Source organism: Hyaena hyaena, unplaced genomic scaffold (assembly GCF_003009895.1).
Source record: "Hyaena hyaena isolate Hyena2069 unplaced genomic scaffold, ASM300989v1 scaffold_0, whole genome shotgun sequence".
NCBI classification, from domain to species: Eukaryota; Metazoa; Chordata; class Mammalia; order Carnivora; family Hyaenidae; genus Hyaena; species Hyaena hyaena.
Window position 1 is genome coordinate 3,280,331 of NW_024080632.1, and position 20,394 is coordinate 3,300,724.

General features: G+C 38.2%; 1 protein-coding gene across 1 annotated transcript in view; it reads right to left on the minus strand.

The window, feature by feature from the left end:
* The window catches only part of KNTC1 (kinetochore associated 1), a 75,349-nt gene that overhangs the window by 16,785 nt on the left and 38,170 nt on the right, over positions 1 to 20,394 (minus strand). Inside the window, exons 34-49 of the mRNA XM_039228412.1 lie at positions 17,211 to 17,491; positions 16,167 to 16,339; positions 15,620 to 15,717; positions 14,830 to 14,968; positions 14,255 to 14,311; positions 13,367 to 13,530; positions 12,183 to 12,287; positions 11,682 to 11,810; positions 10,940 to 11,056; positions 9,326 to 9,435; positions 5,194 to 5,401; positions 3,741 to 3,830; positions 1,675 to 1,846; positions 1,515 to 1,573; positions 930 to 1,146; positions 39 to 112 (exon numbers count right to left, since the gene is read on the minus strand). Coding sequence (XP_039084343.1) covers positions 39 to 112; positions 930 to 1,146; positions 1,515 to 1,573; positions 1,675 to 1,846; positions 3,741 to 3,830; positions 5,194 to 5,401; positions 9,326 to 9,435; positions 10,940 to 11,056; positions 11,682 to 11,810; positions 12,183 to 12,287; positions 13,367 to 13,530; positions 14,255 to 14,311; positions 14,830 to 14,968; positions 15,620 to 15,717; positions 16,167 to 16,339; positions 17,211 to 17,491 — 2,193 coding nt within the window. The remainder of the gene's footprint in view (positions 1 to 38; positions 113 to 929; positions 1,147 to 1,514; positions 1,574 to 1,674; positions 1,847 to 3,740; positions 3,831 to 5,193; positions 5,402 to 9,325; positions 9,436 to 10,939; positions 11,057 to 11,681; positions 11,811 to 12,182; positions 12,288 to 13,366; positions 13,531 to 14,254; positions 14,312 to 14,829; positions 14,969 to 15,619; positions 15,718 to 16,166; positions 16,340 to 17,210; positions 17,492 to 20,394) is intronic.

The following is a 20,394-nucleotide window of genomic DNA, read 5'->3' on the forward strand; positions in this document are numbered from 1 at the left end:
AAAAGAGAGGAGCCTTCCATCGCGCAGTTCAGACGCACCTGACATGGGATATTGTGTAGCCATCTCTCGGCTAAATACAGGCAGAATTTCAAGCTGGACATTTTGAAGGACCCTGAACAGATAAAGAAGAGATTTATAAACAAATCTTAATCCTTTTAAAACAAATGTATTTTAATCAAATTAGTGAGGTGTGTTTTTCTTAAATACGAGAATGCATACTCAGAGAAAAAAATAATTTAAACAGAAGGATATAAAGTAGAAAGTAAAAGTCCAGAGACTCTTCTTTAGCTTCTATTCCTTCAGAAGTTTCCTGTGTATGTGTGTGTATGTCTGTGGGTACATGCACACATTTTAACCCAAACGGGCTAAGATCATACATGTACTATATAGTCCACTATTCTCACTTAATATACACTTCGGGTATCTTTCCAAATCAACTATACAGTATTCTATTCAATGAATATGTTCTATTTTTAAAAACAAGTTCCTGACAAATGAACATTTAGGAAAAAAAAAACAGTTATTTTTGACTTCTGTTACAACTAAAAACATGGCAGTAAGTGCCTGTGTTTGGGTGCTTGTTTGGTTATGCAAGAATATGTAAGGATTCATTCTTAGAAGTAGGAGTGGCTATTAGGAAGCATCAGTTTCTATCCCTATAGACAAAGTAGAGAACGCCCACATCCCCGCACCCTTATAAGCTCCAAGGAGGCTGGCTGACTTCACTGGAGCCTTTTCAACATTCAGCAAATTTTAATAATTTTAGCAATGCACCAAGTGAAGAGAGAGGGCACATAACATCCATGCTTAACTACCATCAATAATTTTAAATGCCTCTTCTCAAAGATAAAGAAGGAGTAAATTTTTTTTACTGCAAGTTCAACACAACAAGCAACCATTTCCAATCCATTAAGAGGAAGAATCCATACCTTCTGGGATATCCTGGGCAAGACTGATCCCAATAGCTACAGCCCACTCTGGGTTGACTATAGACAATAAGTAGGATTCGATGGTTTGCGTGATCTTAGTTATTTCCTTGTTAATCAGTGTTGAGGATTTAGCTTGTGTTAACTTCAGAAGCTTTGGCTTCAGTTTTTTTTCAAAAACGTGTTTGGCTGTAGACACATACAGAGTGTCCAAAGAGAACTTCAAAGAGAGGAAAAGAAAAGTCAAGGATAGGGGCACCTGGGTGGCTCAGCTGGTTAAACATCTGACTTATTTTGGTTGAGGTCTTGAGCTCATGGTTGTGAGATTAAGCCCCACAAAAGGCTCTTTGCTAACAGTGCAGAGCCTGCCTGGGATTCTCTCCCTCTCTGTCCCTAACCCCCTCCAAATAAACAAACATAAAAAAAAAAAAAAAAAGACTTACTTTAAAAAAAGAAAGAAAACTTAAGGTTGATTTATATGCTTGCCTTTAAGGGTTTTTACATAAAAGCGGCACAAAATCCTTCTACATGGGGTCTCAGTTAACTAGAGAGAATAAAGATATGTTTAACCAAGCCTCAACCCATTACCTTCATTAATTTACAGATTAGGAGCAGTGTTGGGAACGATTCTTCACTGAGTTCTGTAGCTAAAAAGTAAACAAGGAGAGTATGATTTGCTATTCAGTACATTCGTAAGAAATGTAATTTTGGTTATTCAGTAAAATTCATAAAAAGTTAAGGAACATACAGAGAATTTTCCAGAAGTTCTGTGCTGTGCCAAAGAATATTGGGTGAAAAGGCAGTCTAGTTTGGGCAGCTGACGGCAAACTGATTACATGCTCCAACATATACTGATATTCTAGGTCCACCGGAGGAGATATTCTTCTATAGGATTTCAAATGTTTCAGAAGACTCAATGCCTGTATTAAAATATAAACGTATTTTCCTGTGAGCTTAAACCAATCCTGTTTCTGAGCTAACTTGATAGTATCATAGAATTACATTCCTGAGATGGTCTTGTTTTCATAAAGAGAACGAAAACTTTTTGTAGTTTTACCCCTGAGATCATCCTTCTAAACCATAATTTATATGATGATTAAAGAAATTATACTCAGAGAAATTAATTGAACCCTATTGCTGGTGGGATATTTGTAAATGAGTCTGAAAGTTCCCCGTACGCTCTTTGAACAGTCTGAGGGAGGTCTCAAAAATACTGGATTTCATTTTATAAATGTAGGCAGTAGATCTAAAACTAATCCTCTATACCTTTACATCTCTTTAGCCTTATATCTGATATTTTGGGTGCCTGTATAACTTTTTGGATCAACCCATTTTCTTTTAATGTTTAAAAGCCATTTTAGAGGCACCTGGGTGGCTCAGTTAGTTAAGCATCCGACTTCAGCTCAGGTCATGATCTCACGGTTCGTGAGTTCGAGCCCCGTGTCAGGCTCTGTGCTGACAGCTAGCTCAGAGCCTGAAGCCTGCTTTGGATTCTGTGTCTCCCTCTCTCTCTGACCCTCCCCTGCTCACGCTGTCTCTCTATCTATCTCAGAAAAAAACAAAACATTAAAAAAAAAAGATACAAAAGCTACTATGACCAAAATTCAGAAAAGACTAAGAAGTTACTGAAAGTACTGGAATTGACGCAGTCCTACCTACTAACATAGAAAGTAGAATCTAACTCTGGGTCCCACTTTTTTTTTTTTTGCTAAATCACAAAATTTTGCTTTAATTTTTCCAAATCAGGGGCGCCTGGGTGGCTTAGTCGGTTAAGCGTCCGACTTTCGCTTAGGTCATGATCTCGGGGTTTGTGGGTTCGAGCCCCGCGTCGGGCTCTGTGCTGACTGCCAGCTCAGAGCCTGGAGCCTATTTCAGTCTGTGACTCCCTCTCTCTCTGACCCTCCCCTGCTCACGCTGTCTCCCTCTCTCTCTCTCCTAGAAATAAATAAAACATTAAAAAAAATCATTTAAAAAAGAATAGAAAGCTTCTGTACAGCAAAGTAAACCATCAACAAAACAAAAAGACAGCCTCCTGAATGGGAGAAGATATTTGCAAATGATATGNTGACCCTCCCCTGCTCACGCTGTCTCTCTCTCTCTCCTAGAAATAAATAAAAACATTAAAAAAAAAAAAAAAAAAAGAATTTTTCCAAATCAGTCCTTTAGTGACTTCATGCTCATGGACAAATTTCAACTGCCTTGGTAAAGCCAAAATAGAATTAAGATAACCATAAAATATGGACAGCACAAGAAATATTTATTTATTTTTGAGAGAATCATGGGTGGAGGAGGGCCAGAGAAAGAGGGAGACAGAATCCAAAGCAGTCTCTGTGTGGTCAGTGCAAAGCCCCATGCTGGGGCTCAAAAGATCATGACCTGAGCCTAAGTTGGACACTTAACTGACTGAGCCACCCAGGCACCCTGAGCATACTTCTGTATCCCTTTTAAAGAAGAAGAACCAGGGGTGTCTGGGTGGCTCAGTCAGTTAAGCATCCAATTCTTGATTTTGGCTTAGGTCATGAATCCCACAGTTTGTGAGAGCCCATATCAGGCTCTGTGCTGATAGTGCGGAGCCTGCTTAGAATTCTTTCCCTCTCTCTGCCCCTCCCCCACTCACACACACATAATGTCTCTCAAAATAAATAAAAAACATTAAAAAAAAACTTAATGAAAAATAAGAATAAAAAAAGAGGAACTGGAATGAAATATGAAGCTCAAAGGACAGTCTAGAAAGGTCCTACATGACCACAATTTTGTTAAATGAACCAATAACAAGCATAAAGATAATTCTAAAATCTAATATATTAGGTATACCTGATTGATATTAATGTTGGTTATCTTTTCATCAGCTCTTTCGATAACCTTCAGGACCACTTCAATCATTTCATAGCTGTAGGGATCCAACTGTATAAAAGTAAAAATATGTCAAAACTTGAGAAGACGGTATCAGGCCAGGTTTTATTATGGTCATCGGTACAGATCAAAAATGTAAAATCTCAAGTGTGCCATAGTGTTAGATTATTCTTTTACAAATGAACTGAAATCTCTAAAATTAGTTGTATCAGGATAAACAAACATTAAAATGTCTCAGAAGTGATTTTAAAAAGAAAGCTGTTCCTGGGGTACTAAAATTCTAGAAAGAATAAATATATTAAAGCTTCATAATTTTGTAAGATCTTTAAATTAAAATTTCATGTCTTCCATTTAAGATGGAAAAAGTACACTATGAGGAAATGGATGCTTCTCTTGAAAATTATGTAACTAAAAGTATGGGCATCCAAGCAAAAGTTTCTCCAGGGATTCCATTCTGGCTCTAACCACATACTAAAATGCAAAAATTAACTGGGTGGCACCTATATATGTTCATGAAAAGAAAGAAAGTATTCTCTTTGTTCTTTGTTTCTGCCCACACACCATTACTTTATTTTGTAATTTATTAAATGCCAACTCAAGTCACATGAATAACACTGAACTAAGTGGGAAGATGATTTCTGTAGTACCTAGAACTTTTGTGAAAGTCTGTATTATTTTTGGCTGAATTTCAGTAAATTGTGAACTATTTCTTGTAGTCTTAAAATCTTCCTTGACCTTTCATCCACCTTTACTCCCCCAACAAACTACTCCTTGACCTAAAAGTTTCAATTCTCAGGAAGATCTCCTATGAAAATAATCAGACAAGAGAGCAAGAGTGTGTGTGTGTGTGTGTGTGTGTGCGTGTACACACAGATACATATAATGAGGATGTTCATTATAACAATACTTAATACTGAAATATAGAGATAATTTAAATGTCCATCCCTAAAGGCTTGGTTACAGTATGTTTCATCCACATAGAATAATATGTATCTGTCAAAAATGAGATAGGTGTTATTGACACATAATGACAATATGTTCAGTGAAAAAAAGAGAGTAACAGGATATTTAGTTTAAAATAGTCACCAAACTACTAACATTTTTATCTATGGGAATAGGGTCATAGAGATTTTACATTTTGATTTATACTTGTCTCTAATTTGATCTTTTTCAAAGAATGTGTGCTATTTTGAAAAGTCTGAAAAAAAATGCTATTTCTATTTTCAGGGAAAGGGGGAGGAACACTACTACATTAAACTATATTAAAAAGATAGAAATCTAAAATTATCAAAATTAAAAGTTGATAAAAAATATAGGACTTACTTTTCCAGCTTATTACTCTATGTACCTAAATTAACTAAGGGTAGGAGGGATGTGAAAGCGACCCGATATATTCAGGTGGCTGTTCATCTACCTTATGTAGTATTCCGCTAAGACTGATGACCAGATCTTTTGTGCTTGTCAATAGAGGAACCATTTCCAGGGCTTTGGCCAGGAGTTTGGGGTGCTGCTGCTTTGCGGACTGTGTGGTCGCGTCTCCCTGGCCTTGGCTGGCGTTGGTGTTGTGTAGCAGTGTTTCGATGAATAGTTGAAGAGCTGCATCACAGTCCAACTGAAATGTGCTAAAAGAAGTATTCAATTACACCTTAACTTCCCTGCATGCATGTGTTTTCATACAATTTCTCACCAACACACTCCCATCTAACCCTCTCATTGTCCAGCCTCTTTATCAGATCATATACTCATCATCAGAGTTAATTACTGTTTTTAAAAAAAATCAGATCTTGGGGAGCATCTGGGTGGCTCAGTGAAAGTGTGTAACTCCCGGTTTCAGGTCAGGTCACGATCTCGTGGTTTGTGGGTTCGAGCCTCACATCAGGCTCCATGCTGGTAGTGTAGAGCCTGCTTGGGATTCTCTCTCTCTCTCTCTCTCTCTCTTTCTCTGTCCCTCTCCTGCTTATGCTGTCTCTGTCTCTCTCAAAAACTTAAAAAAAAATCAGATCTTGGGACACTTTGGGTAGTTGGTTAAGCATATTTAGCTCAGGTCATGATCTCATGGTTGGTGGGTTTGAGTCCCATGTTGGGCTCTGTGCGGTCAGTGCAGACCCTGCTTCAATTCCTCTGTCTCCCTCTCTCTCTGCCCCTCCCCCCCTCATACACATGCTCTCAAAAATAAACATTTTTAAAAATTAAATAAATAAATAAATAAATAAAAGATCAGATCTTGGGGCACCTGGGTGGCTCAGTCAGTTAAGTGTCTTGGCTCAGGTCTTTATCTCACAGTGCATGAGATACAGCCCCACGTCAGGCTCTGCACTGACAGCAAGGAGCCTGCTTGGGATTCTTTCTCTGCCTCCGCCTGCTTGTCTTTTGTCCCTCAAAATAAAAATAAGATAAACTTAAAAAAAAAAAATCATAGCCATGTAATGGCATAATATTGGGAATAAATTTATAATAAAATTGAAAATATTTAATTACTTTAATAGGGCAATGCTACTTTCACATCCTTTACAAAAATAGCCAAGATACACATATAAGGACATCTGCTGCAACAACTGTTTGTAATATTTAAAAACTGAGAACAAATCAGTTATCCACTGAAAAAGGGCTAAATTAGTTATTCATACAAAGGAATAACAGACTACAAGAGACATAAAGAAGACCTATACGTACCAATCTTAAAAATATACTATTAAGTGAATAATGCATGCCAGAAAATAGTTTGTAATAAATAGTTTTTGATAAATGTAAAGAATGCATGTTTTTATATGCATAGGGGAAATAAAAGAACAATACTGTCCAAACTCTTTTAACAATGATTATTCCTGAGGGGTAAGATTATATGGAACTTTGATTTTAGAATGTTGCATCTTATTAGAAAAATAATAAAGATTTAAAAATTAAGAATGAAATGGAGCTTTTATGTGCATTATGCTAAGTGAAAAAATTCAGAGAAAGACAAATACTATATGATTTCACTCATATGTGGAATTTAAGAAACAAAACAGATGAACATATGGGAGGGGGGAAGAAGGAAAGAAAACCATGAGACTCTTAAAGAACAAACAGGGTTGATGGAGGGAGGTGGGGGGGGAAATGGGCTAGATGGGTGATGGGTAATAAAGAGGGCACTTGTTGAGGCATGTGGGTGGCTCAGTTGTTTAAGTGTCAACTTTGGTTCAGGTCATGATCTCACCGTTCATGAGTTTGAGCCCTGCATCCGGCTTTGTGCTGACAGCTCCAAGCCTGGAGCCTGCTTCAGATTCTGTGTCTCCCTATCTCTCTATCCCTCCCCCACATACACTCTGTCTCTCTCTCTCAAAAATAAATAAATATTAGGGGTGCCTGGGTGGCTCAGTTGGTTAAGCATCCGACTTCGGCTCAGGTCATGATCTTGCGGTTCATGGGTTCGAGCCCCACATCAGGCTCTGGGCTGACAGCTAGCTCAGAGCCTGGAGCCTGCTTTAGATTCTGTATCTCCCTCTCTCTCTCTCTGACCATCCCCTGCTCATGCTGTCTCTCTCTCTCTCAGAAATAAATTAAAAAACAATTAAAAAATTTAAAAAAATTAAACAAAATTTAAAAAAATATATAAAAATATATAAAGGAGGCTTATTATGATGAGCATTTTGTGTTGTATGTAAGTGATGAATCACTGAATTCTATTCCTAAAACCAGTATTGCACTGTATGTCAACTAACTAGAATTTAAATAAAAATTTGAAAAAAAAAATTAAGAATGAAGTTATAGACAACTGAAATGCCTTAAGCCCTATTAGAAAGATAGCTTAATTTGCTACACAGAATAACACATATCAAGGAAAGCTTTAAGTAGGACCATTAAAAAAATTTTTTTAATGTTTGTTTACTTTGAGAGAGACAGAGAATGAGCAGGGGAGGAGCAATATTTTAAAAGCAGTCACTTATTATTGAGCAAGTCACCTAATATGGGTGTTTTTTCATATATAAATTGGTGCTAATATGCAATACAAATTGTAAAAATTAAATGATGTGTGAAAGCACTTTGAAACTAATAAAGTGCCAGGAAACTGGTCCTTCTATTTATTAAACATCTGATATATTATTTATTCCTACTTATTACAGTACTGTTATCTATAAACAAAACACTTAGTTTAATTTACTTATTAATTTTTTATTATCTTTTAAAATGCTCCCTAAATCATATTAAAAAAATTTTTTTTAATGTTTATTTTTGAGAGTGAGAGAGCACAAGCAAGGAAAGAGCAGAGAGCGAGGGAGACAATTCAAACCAGGCTCCAGTTGTCAGCCAAAGCCCAATGCAGGGCTGGAAGCCATGAACCATGAGATCATGACCTGGGCAGAAGACAGACGCTTAACTGACTGAGCCACCCAAGTGTCCCCACCTTGTTTTTTTTTAAATAAGAAACATCACTGTCCTTTTTTTTTTTCTTTTTAACTTAAAAAAGTTTATTTATAAGGGTGCCTACCCGGGTGGCTCAGTTGGTTAAGCATCTAACTCTCAATTTCAGCTTAGGTCATGATCTCACAGTTCTGGGCTCTGCGCTGACAGTGTTGAGCTTGTTTGGGATTCTCTCTCTCCTTCTCTCTGTGCTTCCATCTCACTCTCTCTCTCAAAATGAAAACATAAACTTCTTTTTAAATTTTTTAATGTTTATTATTTATTTTTGAGAGAGAGACAGAGCAAGAGTGGGGGAGGGGCAGAGAGCAAGGGAGACACAGAATCGAAGGAGGCTCCATCAGCACACAGCCTGATGCAGGGCTTGAACTGATGAACCATGAGATCATGACCGGAGCCGAAGTCAGACACTTAACTGACTGAGCCACTCAGAAGCCCCTATAAATAAACTTTTAAAATAAAGATTATTTAAAATAAAATAAACTTTTATTTTAAAAGTTTATCTATTTTGAGAGAGGAAGAGAGACCTAAAGTAGAGAAAGGGCAGAGAAAGAGGGAGAGAGGAAGAATCCCAAGCAGGCTCTATACCACCAGTGTGAGGCTTGACTCATGAATCGTGAGGTCATGACCTGATCTGAAGTTCGATGCTTAACTGACTGAGCCACCCAGGTGCCCCTAAATTATACTTTTTATTATATTTTCCCCCCTCTCCATTCTATCTTCATTTGACATTACTTTGCCCCTAAGTTGATCTTATTTAGAAGTTCAATTGCTCATAACAATACTCCCAAACTTTCCTATCATGGGAATCATCCGGACCTCCTATTAAGGATCAGATTCTGGGCCTTGGCCCAGATCTGCTGAGTCAGAACCACCAGGAAGGGGCCCAGGAATCTGTACGTTTAATCAGGTGCCCCAGGCGCTGCTCAACACAAGGCAAGTCTGGGAAACACTCAACCATAAATTTAAAAGGTGATAAACCTAAGAATTTAATCTGGTTCTGGATTCACTTAGTTTGGAGATAAACAACGAAAACATCCAAGGTCTATGGACTTCATGGAATAATTAGTTATCTTATTACCATGTTCTTGCAGTAAGGAGTACCCGTTTGTTAACAGCAAAAACGCCACTAAAGTTTAAAGAGTTACCAGCAATATTCCAGGATGAGGCTTGTGTCCATATCTATATTCTCCACAAGAGCTTTAATGAGGTCTTTCTTGGCAAGAAAATGTTGCCTGAAAACCGGCTGGAAAGAAATCTAGAAATAAAAAGAGCAAGACAAAACTCCCAATAAGGTGAAATGTACTAGAATAAGGACACCATGGTGACTTGCCTTTTTACTATCCTTTTTTATAGAGAAATATTTTTCTAGATTCCTCTGACTCTTTTTTATCCCCCTACCCAACTGACCATCATTTTGAGATTTCGGGTATATTTGGCTATGGGTCCAAAATCCCTTAGTCACACTACCCTTTGGCTCTTCATCAGTCAGTTGTTAGCAATAACCAGTCCCATTACTACATTTAAATTAAGCTGCAAAACACATACCCTTTCCATAGTGACCACATTCCTTATAAGCCTCCTTTTGCGAGTAACATAAAATGTTTTAAATACATAGTCTCAAGAAGTTTTGTTTGTTTTTATGAAGTGAAAAATGACTTTTCCCTAGGAGTTCTTCAACTTCAGTATACCTGTATACACACTGATGTTATCTTTTCAATTTTTAAATTTGTTTTATGTTTATTTATTTTGAGAGAGAGCGAGTGAGAGCACACAAGGGCAGGGGAGGGGCAGGGAGAGAGGGATAGAGAGAATCCCAAGCAGGCTCTACACTGTCAGTGTAAAGCTTGATGGGGGGATCGAACTCACAAACCATGAGATCATGACCTGAGCCAAAACCAAAAGTTGGACTCTTGACTGAGCCACCCAGGCACCCCCACATTGACTTATCTTTAACCAAATAGCAACACAAAAGCATGAGGCTAAAGGCTAGGTCTGAAACAGCTTAAATGTTAATTAATGCTAGATATATTTCTATCAATAGTAGGAAAGCTAAGTAGAAAAAAATGTCAAGCCTCAGGGGGTTGCCTCAGTCAGTTGTGTCCAACTTTTTTTTTTAACAGTTTATTGTCAAGTTGGTTTCCATATAACACGGTTGTGTCCAAATCTTGATTTCGGCTCCAGTCATGATCTCACGGTTGCATCTTTTAGTGCAGAGCCTGTTTGGCATTCTCTCTCCCTCTCTCTGTTTGGGATTCTCTCTCTCTCCTTCTCCCTCTGCCCCTGCTCTGCTTGCTCACGTGCTCTCTCTCAAAAATAAACATTAAAAAAAAGTCAAGGGCGCCAGGGTGGCTCAGTTGGTAAAATGTCTGACTTTGGCTCAGGTCATGATTTCACAGTTCATGAGTTCAAGCCCTGCATAAGGCTCTGTGCTGACAGCTTGGAGCCTGGAGCCTGCTTCGGATTCTGCGTCTCCCTCTCTCTCTGCCCCTCCCCCACTCACATTCTGACTCTCTCTCTCTCTCAAAAATAAACATTAAAAAAAAAAAGTCAAGCCTCTTCTAATTTTCTTAAAAATACAGAAAACAGAAAATGGTAATTATATCTTCGAAAACATCAACGTGTACATTTAATAAAAAATTTATGAGTCCACAACATATATCCTCTTCCCAAAGAAAAGGACAATGAGGCCTTTGTTTTAAGATTTCCTGGGGAAATCATCAAAATGGATCAAACTTCATGGTACTCTGAAGAATACTCACACCAAGTTTGCCAAGACGAATACCCCACTGAGCATCAGTACTGAGTTCACGGAACTTAAGCTCTGTTTCTATTTCCTGATAAAGGCTGGCCAGCTGAGAGCCCACCAGAGATATTGCCTAAAAAATTAAAATAGAATTAAAATTCAAATGCAAATAAAATACTTTCTAAGACCTCTTAGATGAAACCCCACAATAAAAATCATAATCTCTCTTTGTGATAACAGTGTGGAATGCTTTCTAGTGCTTCATACACACAGTCATTATTCAGATAAGTTAGATCATTCAGCTTTTAGTATGATGCCACAAATATAGTCTGGCTTTCCTTCAAAGAAAAGACCAAATTTTGGTTATCCTACAAACAAAACCTCCACAAAAGACAAATTTTAAAAGAAACAACATCAAAAAGAAATTTTGCATCCATTAAACTTGTTCTACAAAAAAAAAATCTGGCTCATGGGTCTAAGGTTTCAAATTCACTTCAAATATAGAAGTATAAGAAGTGAAGGTCTATGGTTGCATACAGATTTAAGAAATAAAAATATAATTATTTGGGTTGAGCAATGCCTATGAGCTGCATGTACATTCACTGGTGTGTCACTAGTCAGCGAAAAGCTGGTGGAAAACAAGTGAGTTAGCTCCACATTTCTTCTGCTAAATCTTTAAGTGGCAAAGCCAACTTCGTTTCTTCCCCCTAAATCTCTTAATGCTTCAAGAAATGAAGCTGTGTTTGCTTAGGTCGTACCAAAATTTTGTCGTAATTCTGCCATGCTTTATCTATGAGCTTCCAGAGACTTTCAAACACTTCCTTTTGGGGTAAGAGAGTGCAGTAACCCAATGCCAAGTCAAGATCCACCAGGCGACAGTTAAATACCTATTGGAAGAAAGCATCAAGAGAAGAACATTCTTTACAACCAAAATAGAATTTGGTCTCTGAATGCTTATTTATTATCAAATTTACTTATAACCTCTAGGAAAGAATAAGTGTTTCATGAAAGGTCATTTGGAGTACCTTGGTTCCAACATGTTCGCTTAGCTTTAATATCCTTTAGCATTATCATAAACTTAAGGAAATAACTCAGACACGTTGTATATGGCACAGAACCCTTACCTTCTTCTCCCTGACAATCCCATCACTTCTCTTCAAACCCTAATGTCCTCTCCTCCTCTCACTCTTATCCTGAGAAATCAGATGCAATCAGGAGAAAAAAGAGAGAGAGAGAGATTACCAAGAACAGATACTCACTTTGTGCAACAGTGTTGTAGCGTTTCCCCGGATAAATGTAACAGCTTTCTCTTTCAGTTCCATAACAACATGCCTTGATTTAACTAATGTGGCCTCTCCAAACAACTTTGAGAAAGGAACAAAAGAATAGTTAGGTCCACTTTTATCTAAGCATCATTTTCAAAACTCTTCTTAATGGTGGCCCCATGGTGTAATGGTTAACACTTTGGACTTTGAAAACTCTTCTGAAATATTAAGGAACTTTGAAAATTCATCATTATATGCAAATGTGCTGGCATTTAAACTATGATGACAGAACGCTGTGACTGAGGGGGGAGATGAGTGGGAAGGGGCAAAACGGAACCTTTTCAAATACTCTATATCTTGACTGAGCTCTTAGTGATATGGTGAATACACTGTTGATAGGCTTAAAATGTGCAATTTTGAAAGCTATACTAAAATAAAGTTAATTTTGGGGGCGTCTGGGTGGCTCAGTTGGTTAAGCATCTAATGCTTGAATCTGGCTCAGGTCAGGGTCGTAGGATTGAGCCCCACATTAGGCTCCATGCTGAGTGTGGAGCCTGCTTAAGATTCTCTCTCTCTTTCTCTCTGCCCCTCCCCCCACACTTGCAAGCTCCCTCTCTTTCAAAAATAAATACGTACATATATATAAAAAACTAAAGTTAATTTTGTAAAAAACTGACATTTAACAAATATAAACAGAATGGTAGAAGTGAATACAATTCTCTCTGTGATTAGTTTCATAAGCAAGTATCAACAAGTACTTTGTCTTCTAAAACTTCTCAATGCTGTTATCAGGTAATAATTATAATAATTCAGGTCAGAGTAAAACAAACAGCAGATAGAGTTTTGACCTAATATGTTCACTGGGTTTCGAGTAAAAGACCTATCACTGCAACCTAAAACCTCAGCTGAATGATTTCCTCTCCCTCAGTCTGCTCCCTCATTTGCAAAATGGAGACCCTGAAGACTGTTGTCAGGATTGAATATGAAAAGTGTGCAAGTACCTTGAACCGCACCCAAATCTTAATTAGATGCTCAACATAGGTTTCTTAAATCTGACAAATTATCGATTTTCTTGTTCCAGAGCCAAATGAGAAAATGTGACTCTAAATCCTTTTGTTTGGTGGGGTATTTATGTCTATATTCCTCAAAAGTGAAACCATTTGTTCTCAAAACTATACCTTTCCACTCAGACTGGCATCCATGAAGCTTGATACAGAGTGCTGAAGACAGGTGCCAAATGAACCAATGACAAATCTTAGGGCCAGTTCCCACTGGCTAGATTCTTGAAGGTTCTGGAGCAGGGCCGAGATGGAATTTATAATAGGTAAAATGAGGTTGTCTCCTATGAAATAATAAAAGTACTTTATTTAAGTAAAGGTATGTTAATATTTAGATTTTTCAAAGAAAGAAAGATCATACTATTGAAAAACTGTTTTCAGGGACGGCCTATGTCTTCAATGTAGATAACCATCATAAAATTGGTTCTTGGGGCGCCTGGGTGGCTTAGTCAGTTAAGCGTCCGACTTTCGCTTAGGTCATGATCTCGCGGTTCGTGGGTTCGAGCCCCGCGTCGGGCTCTGTGCTGACTGCCAGTTCAGAGCCTGGAGCCTGTTTCAGTCTGTGACTCCCTCTCTCTCTGACCCTCTCCTGCTCACACTGTCTCTCTCTCTCTCTCCTAAAAATAAATAAAACATTAAAAAATAAATAAATAAAATAAAATAAAATTGGTTCTTAAAGCTAGTAAATGAAAGAATTAACATGGACTTGATTTAAACCAAAAAATAACTAAGTTTGATTATAACTTATCTATTTTGAAATGCTTAAGTCACTAGCTGGAAAAAAAAAAAAAAAACATTTCTCCATTGGGAAAACCAAAATTTATGAAGAGATTCATAAGTTAATGTTATAAGCCCATAACACACTCTCCTGGCCCTCTAGACAGTCATAATTAAGTACATCAAGAACACGAAGTCAGACTTGAATATATTCAAGATTTCAAGGAATTTCTGTTTTGCTGTTATTTATAAAATCGTAATACAATAGTGTACATTTCTGATGTCAAGTACCTTCATTAATAGAGCAGTATGGTAAACTTATAGAATCCAAGGGACGTCTCTTGCTTTCTACAAAAGAGAAATACATAACAGTAAATAAAACAACTGTAAACCACATATTCTAAAAAATATTTAAATATTATGCTATTATCAAATAATGTTCTAAAGCAAACTGCTACTTAAAAAAAAAAAAAAGAACATTTAAGTATATACAGAAAAATACACAGGTAAATACACAGGTAAGTCTACAACTTGATAAAGTGAATACACTCCTAGCACCCAAACCAAGAAACAGAACCTTACCAGCACCTGAAACTGTCTCTTCCCCCTTTCTACTCTGTCATTATTCACCCCTGAGGGTAACCATTCCTGACTTCAGACAGCACAGCTTCCTTATAAGCCTGTCCTTGCACTTAACATAAATGAAATCATACAGTATGTGTTCTTTTGAGTTTGGCTTCTTTTGGTCAGCACTATGCCTGTGAGATGCACCATATTCCTGTGTGCAGTCCTAGTTCCAAACCTCCACACTTTAAACTTGCATAAAGCAGAAACACACAGAAAATAACGACACAAGTGACATTTACCAGCCAGAGGCAGAAGTGATGCAATCAATTCATAAATAACAGGCAGCACCATCTGTGACTCCAGAACTATCCCATCTTCACTGAAGAAGTCACTGTAAGACCACTCTTCATATGGATCTTTGTGAGTTCCAAAGGAAGTCTAAAAACGAAATCACAGAAAAGATACAAGTAAATATACTCCAAAACAAATCCCATCTTCACCAAGCAGAACCCAGAATCAGATATATTAGAGCCAAACGTAGTTTGGATGGTCAAATACAACAGGGTAGTCTGTGGCTTATGATAATGCCATTTTAAACTAAATCATTACTCTAAGATAAGGACAATGTCCAGAGATGCTTTATTTGAGGCCGAGCATTTCAAAAGATAGGGCAACTTAAAGCCAATAAATGTCACTGAAAGTGAGGTTTCGTGCCCTTAAGCTTTCTGGTCTAGAATAAGAAAACACAAGCGATAAGGGTGCCTGGGTGTCTCTGTCAGTTGAGCATCCAACTTCAGCACAGGTCATGATCTCATGGTCCGTGAGTTTGAGCCCCACGTTGGGCTCTGTGCTGACAGCTCAGAGCCTGGAGCCTGATACAGATTCTGTGTCTCCCTTTCTCTCTGTCCCTATCCTGCTCACACTCTGTCTCTCAAAAATAAATAAACATTAAACAAATAAAAAATAAATTTAAAAAACCCATAAGAGATAGATTCAGTATTTTCATAAACTATACAAGTGATTTAAAAGTGGTACATAATGGGTAGGCAGGGGTTTGGTTAAAGGAAAAGAAATTCAAAAGCAATGTACTTTCATTAGAATTCCACAGTCATCCATTTGGCACTGTCTGGAAAGCTCTACTGCCGTTAATGTGTATTTACATAGTTCTAAAGCATCTAGCAAAAAATCTGAAAGAAAATGGAGAAAAACCATTACAACAATTTTTCATGCGTTTGGAATAATGAAAACAATCTTTTAAGAATTACCATTCAAAATTCTAAAGAAGGCCACAAGGTAGAAAGAAAGGTTTCCACACAGCTTTGACTACCCTAAATGATGCAGTTCAACTCTTTTCTTAATCTTGGCTGAGATGTAAACTCATACGTGGAGAGGCAAGGAACTTCACAATTCCATCAAAGTGATTATCATCAACAGTTGAAAACCACATTGTTAATATCTGTAAATATTTTAAAACAATAATCCCCACGGAGAATCAATTATAACTGGCCCTTTGTAAAATGGAGAAAACGATCTTTTGTCTTTAGGGCAAAGACCAATTGTAAAGAGGCAGCATGTGAGAGATCCATGTGAAATGAAGCACAGAACACAAAACTACGTATGTTATAAATCTTGTCACCTGGGCTGCAGATGGTGGCAGCTTGGCAAGCTAGAGCATGTATTTCAGAAGGAAGATTGAGGCCCACAGGTGTTGCCATCGGAACATCATTAGCCAACATGTGACATAGCTTCTGACAAGTCAAAAACAGCAACTTCCCAGTGTCAGCGTTGCAGTGATACTTAAACAAGTCTCTGGGAGAAAGGAAGTGTCAGAAGTTAGAATACTCAGAGCAAAAGCAAATGCATTTGCCTTTCGTGGATTAAATATATGACCACCACCACCATTTAAAAATCTCTTTAATGGGGCGCCTGGGTGGCTTAGTTGGTTAAGCGTCCGACTTTCGCTTAGGTCATGATCTCACGGTTCGTGGGTTCGAGCCCCGCATCGGGCTCTGTGCTGACTGCCAGCTCAGAGCCTGGAGCCCGTTTCAGATTCTCTGTCTCCCTCACTCTCTGCCCCTCCCCCACTCACACTCTGTCTCTCTCAAAAATAAATAAACATTGGGGTGGCTGGGTGGCTCAGTCGGTTACGTGTCCGACTCTTGGTTTCGGCTCATGTCATGATCTCAGCAGTTGGTAGGTTTGAGCCCTGCATCTCACTCTGCATTGGCAGTGTGGAGCCTGTTTAGGATTCTCTCTTTCCCTCTCTTTCTCTGCCTCTCCACTGCTTGGGCTGCCTCTTTCTCTCTCAAAAAAAAAAAAAAAAACCAAAACCTTAAAATATAAAAATAAGCATTAAAAAATAAATAAGCAAATAAATAAAGTCTCTTTTAAAATGTTTTATGCCTTCGAATATGCTTTGTCTTTCAACTTATTTGGGATACCATTAACTGTCGGAAGGCAAGGAGACCTAAATTCAATGGTTAGGTTATCTAACAACTCTGTGTGAGTTACCTGCCTGCTATGCTACCACTCTGTGATGCAAACTAGTCTCTGAGGATAAGAAACCAAGAATGATTTCCATGAAAATGAAAAGGTCACTGGCCTAACCCTATCACCAAAGAAGTCAAGGGAGCATGCGTTCCTTTCAGACAAGCTATGTATGCATGGGGCCGGGGCTCACCTGCATCTTCTCAATGCTGCATCCAGGTTCCCGTGATTTAAGGCTCTCAAGGTCAGTTCGGCCTCCCGCTCTTGCGTGGACATGTGCAAGGCCAGCGCCTGTCTGCGCAGCTTGGACTCGGCGCTCAGGCTCTTGTCCTTGGCGGCTGCAGGCTCTGCCGTGCTCCAGGATTCGTGTTTAGTCTGTGTGACTTCATGAGCTCTGATGTACTGTTCACGGAGCTCTGCGACCAGGGCACTGTTGTTGTAATCTCCAAAGGAGAGGAAGACCTCGAAGTTCTCCTAGCAAGGCAAGCAGGACAGAATGAGACATGTGTTCACTTCGTCTGTTGTTAAAAACCACTGGCGAGTCTCAAGCCTCTCCTTATTCCCCCTCAAAAACCACTCCCTTGTAAATTAAGAATTTAAGACTTTATGTTTCAAGTTATCAAAGTAACAATACTATATATAAAAAGTTTGAAAACTAGAAAAAACCATTTGAACCCAGGATTTTTTTAAATGTTTATTTTTGTTTTTATTAAAAAAATTTTTTAATGCTTTATTTCTAAGAGAGAGAGAGAGACAGCGTGTGCAGGGAAGGGTCAGAGATAGAGGGAGACACAAAATGCAAGGCAGGTTCCAGGCTCCAAGCTGAGCTGTCAGCACAGGGCCCGACACGAGGCTCAAACCCACGAACCGTGAGATCATAACCTGAGCTGAAGTCGGACACTTAACAGACTGAGCCACCCAGGCGTCCCTAATGTTTGTTTATTTTTGAAAGAGAGAAGAGAGCAAGGGAGGGGTAGAAAAGGAGATGGAAAATCTGAAGCAGGTTGCGCACTGACAGCAGACAGCCCAATGCAGGGCTCAAACTCACAAACCACAAAGATCATGACCTGAATTGGAGTCAGACGCTTAACCAACTGAGCCACCAAGGCACCCCTTAACCCAGGATTTTCTAAATGTCAGCATTATTGACACCATTTCTCGGTGTCAGATCATTCTCTGTTGTGGGGGAATCCTTGAATAACAAAAGTGACAGATTAAGTATTAGCAAACCAGCTTTGCTCTTTTCTGTAAGAACTCCTGTTTGGCTGCTAACTCCAGACCTAGAATTTATTTTTCTGACCCAATAAAAAAAATCCCACTGAGGCCCAGGGAAGGATACCCAGAGGTAGTGAGATGAACTTCTTCTCCCTCTCCTCCTCCTTCGCCTCTTTCTCTGCCTCCTTCTTCCCTCCTCTTCCTCTTCCCCTTCTCCTTCCTCTTCTATTTCTTTTAAATAATCTCTACATGGAGTTCAAACTCACAATCCCAAGATCAAGTCACATGCTCTTCTAACAATGAGTCAGGTGCCCTCTAGACCTTCTGATTTGATGCCATATTCTAGAAAAAGGTTTCTCAATTTAGCCAGATGATCGTCTGTTGTGGGGGCTGTCCTGTGCACTGCAGCAGTACCCCCAACCTCCACCCACTGGATGCACCTTCTTTCTACCACTTGCAACAATCAAAAACTATCAAAACTCTCTTCATGGTGCCCAGTGTCCCCTGGGAGCAAACACATACCTGAGCTGAGCACTGGTTAACTAATAAGCAGTGACCAGTTTCTCGGTATTTCTTTTCAGTTTCCTTCACCAGCATTTTGTAGCTGGATGGGTAATTTCATATGTTACCTCCTCCAGTTAACACTATGGCATTTCCCCTTTCTCCTTTCATTACACAGACTCCACAAATATTATTTCTGATGGCTGCATAATTTAATCTATGGTATAGTCAGTTATTTATAAAATATAAAATTTAGAAAGTGATGCTTTAACCTCCAAATATTAGCTATCTTTCGCAAAGGGGATGTATCATGTAGAAATACTTATTTATAAAAATAAAGAGAATGTTTACTACAGAAAAGTTGTGGAAGACTTTATTCATTATATGTCACAGTTCCCTCTTTATTAGGAACCACAGAAATGTTTATGCTTATATAACCACAGACTATTTCTAGAAAAACAAACACACAAGAAACTGGTAACAGCGGTTGCATCTCATGTGGGAAACTGGAGAGCTAGAGTATCAGGATAGGAGGAAGACTTGTTTTTCACTATATATTCTTTCAATCCTTTTTTTTTTTTGGTCAAAGAATTAATTCCTTATTACTTACAACATGCAGTACAGAATTTTACTAAGCTTATTTTTTATTGTGGTAAAATATACATAACATAAAATTAACTCCTTTTTTTTTTTTGGTCAAAGAATTAATTCCTTATTACTTACAACATGCAGTACAGAATTTTACTAAGCTTATTTTTTATTGTGGTAAAATATACATAACATAAAATTAACTCCTTTTTTTTTTTTGGTCAAAGAATTAATTCCTTATTACTTACAACATGCAGTACAGAATTTTACTAAGCTTATTTTTTATTGTGGTAAAATATACATAACATAAAATTAACAATTTTAAAAACCTTTTGAATCATGTATCATTCATGTATAATCTAGTCAAAGAAAAATATACAAGCGATTAATCCAAGAGGTTTCTCTTTTCAATGTGCATCTTTTTCTAAAGGAATGAAGCTTCTGTTGTACAGTCAATATAGCTCATGGTTTTTAAAGGAAATATACATATATATATTTAATGTTTTATTTTTGAGAAAATGCAAGCAGGGGAGGAGCAGAGAGTCCAATGTGGGGCTTGATCTCACAAACTATAAGATCATGACCTAGGCCAAAATTAGATGCTTAACCGACTGAGCCACCCAGGTGCCCCCAAGGATATATATTTTTTATTTTCAGTAATCTTATTTTACCTGTTTATTGCTGTTGAGACAATGCTAAATAGAATAAGCAAGGGTACTGAGGTCAGACAGATGGGGTCTGAGCAGCGGGTTCAGGTGATGAGCTCACCGTGTTCACTAAAGCATCACTCACAACAGCCAAAAAGAACAAACAACCCAAGTGTCCATCACAGAGGAATAAACAAAATGTTGTCGGTCCATTCCTACACTGGAACATGATTTAGTTATTAAAGGAATGAAGCACTGACACCTGCTACATGGATGAACTCTGCAAACATGATGCTGAGAAAAGCCAGACACAATGGGATTAATATTGTAAGATTCCACTTATATGAAATATATAGAAAAGCAAATTCAGAGACAGAAGGTAGATCAGAGGTTTCCAGGGGTTGGATAGAGAGGAGAACAGGGGGT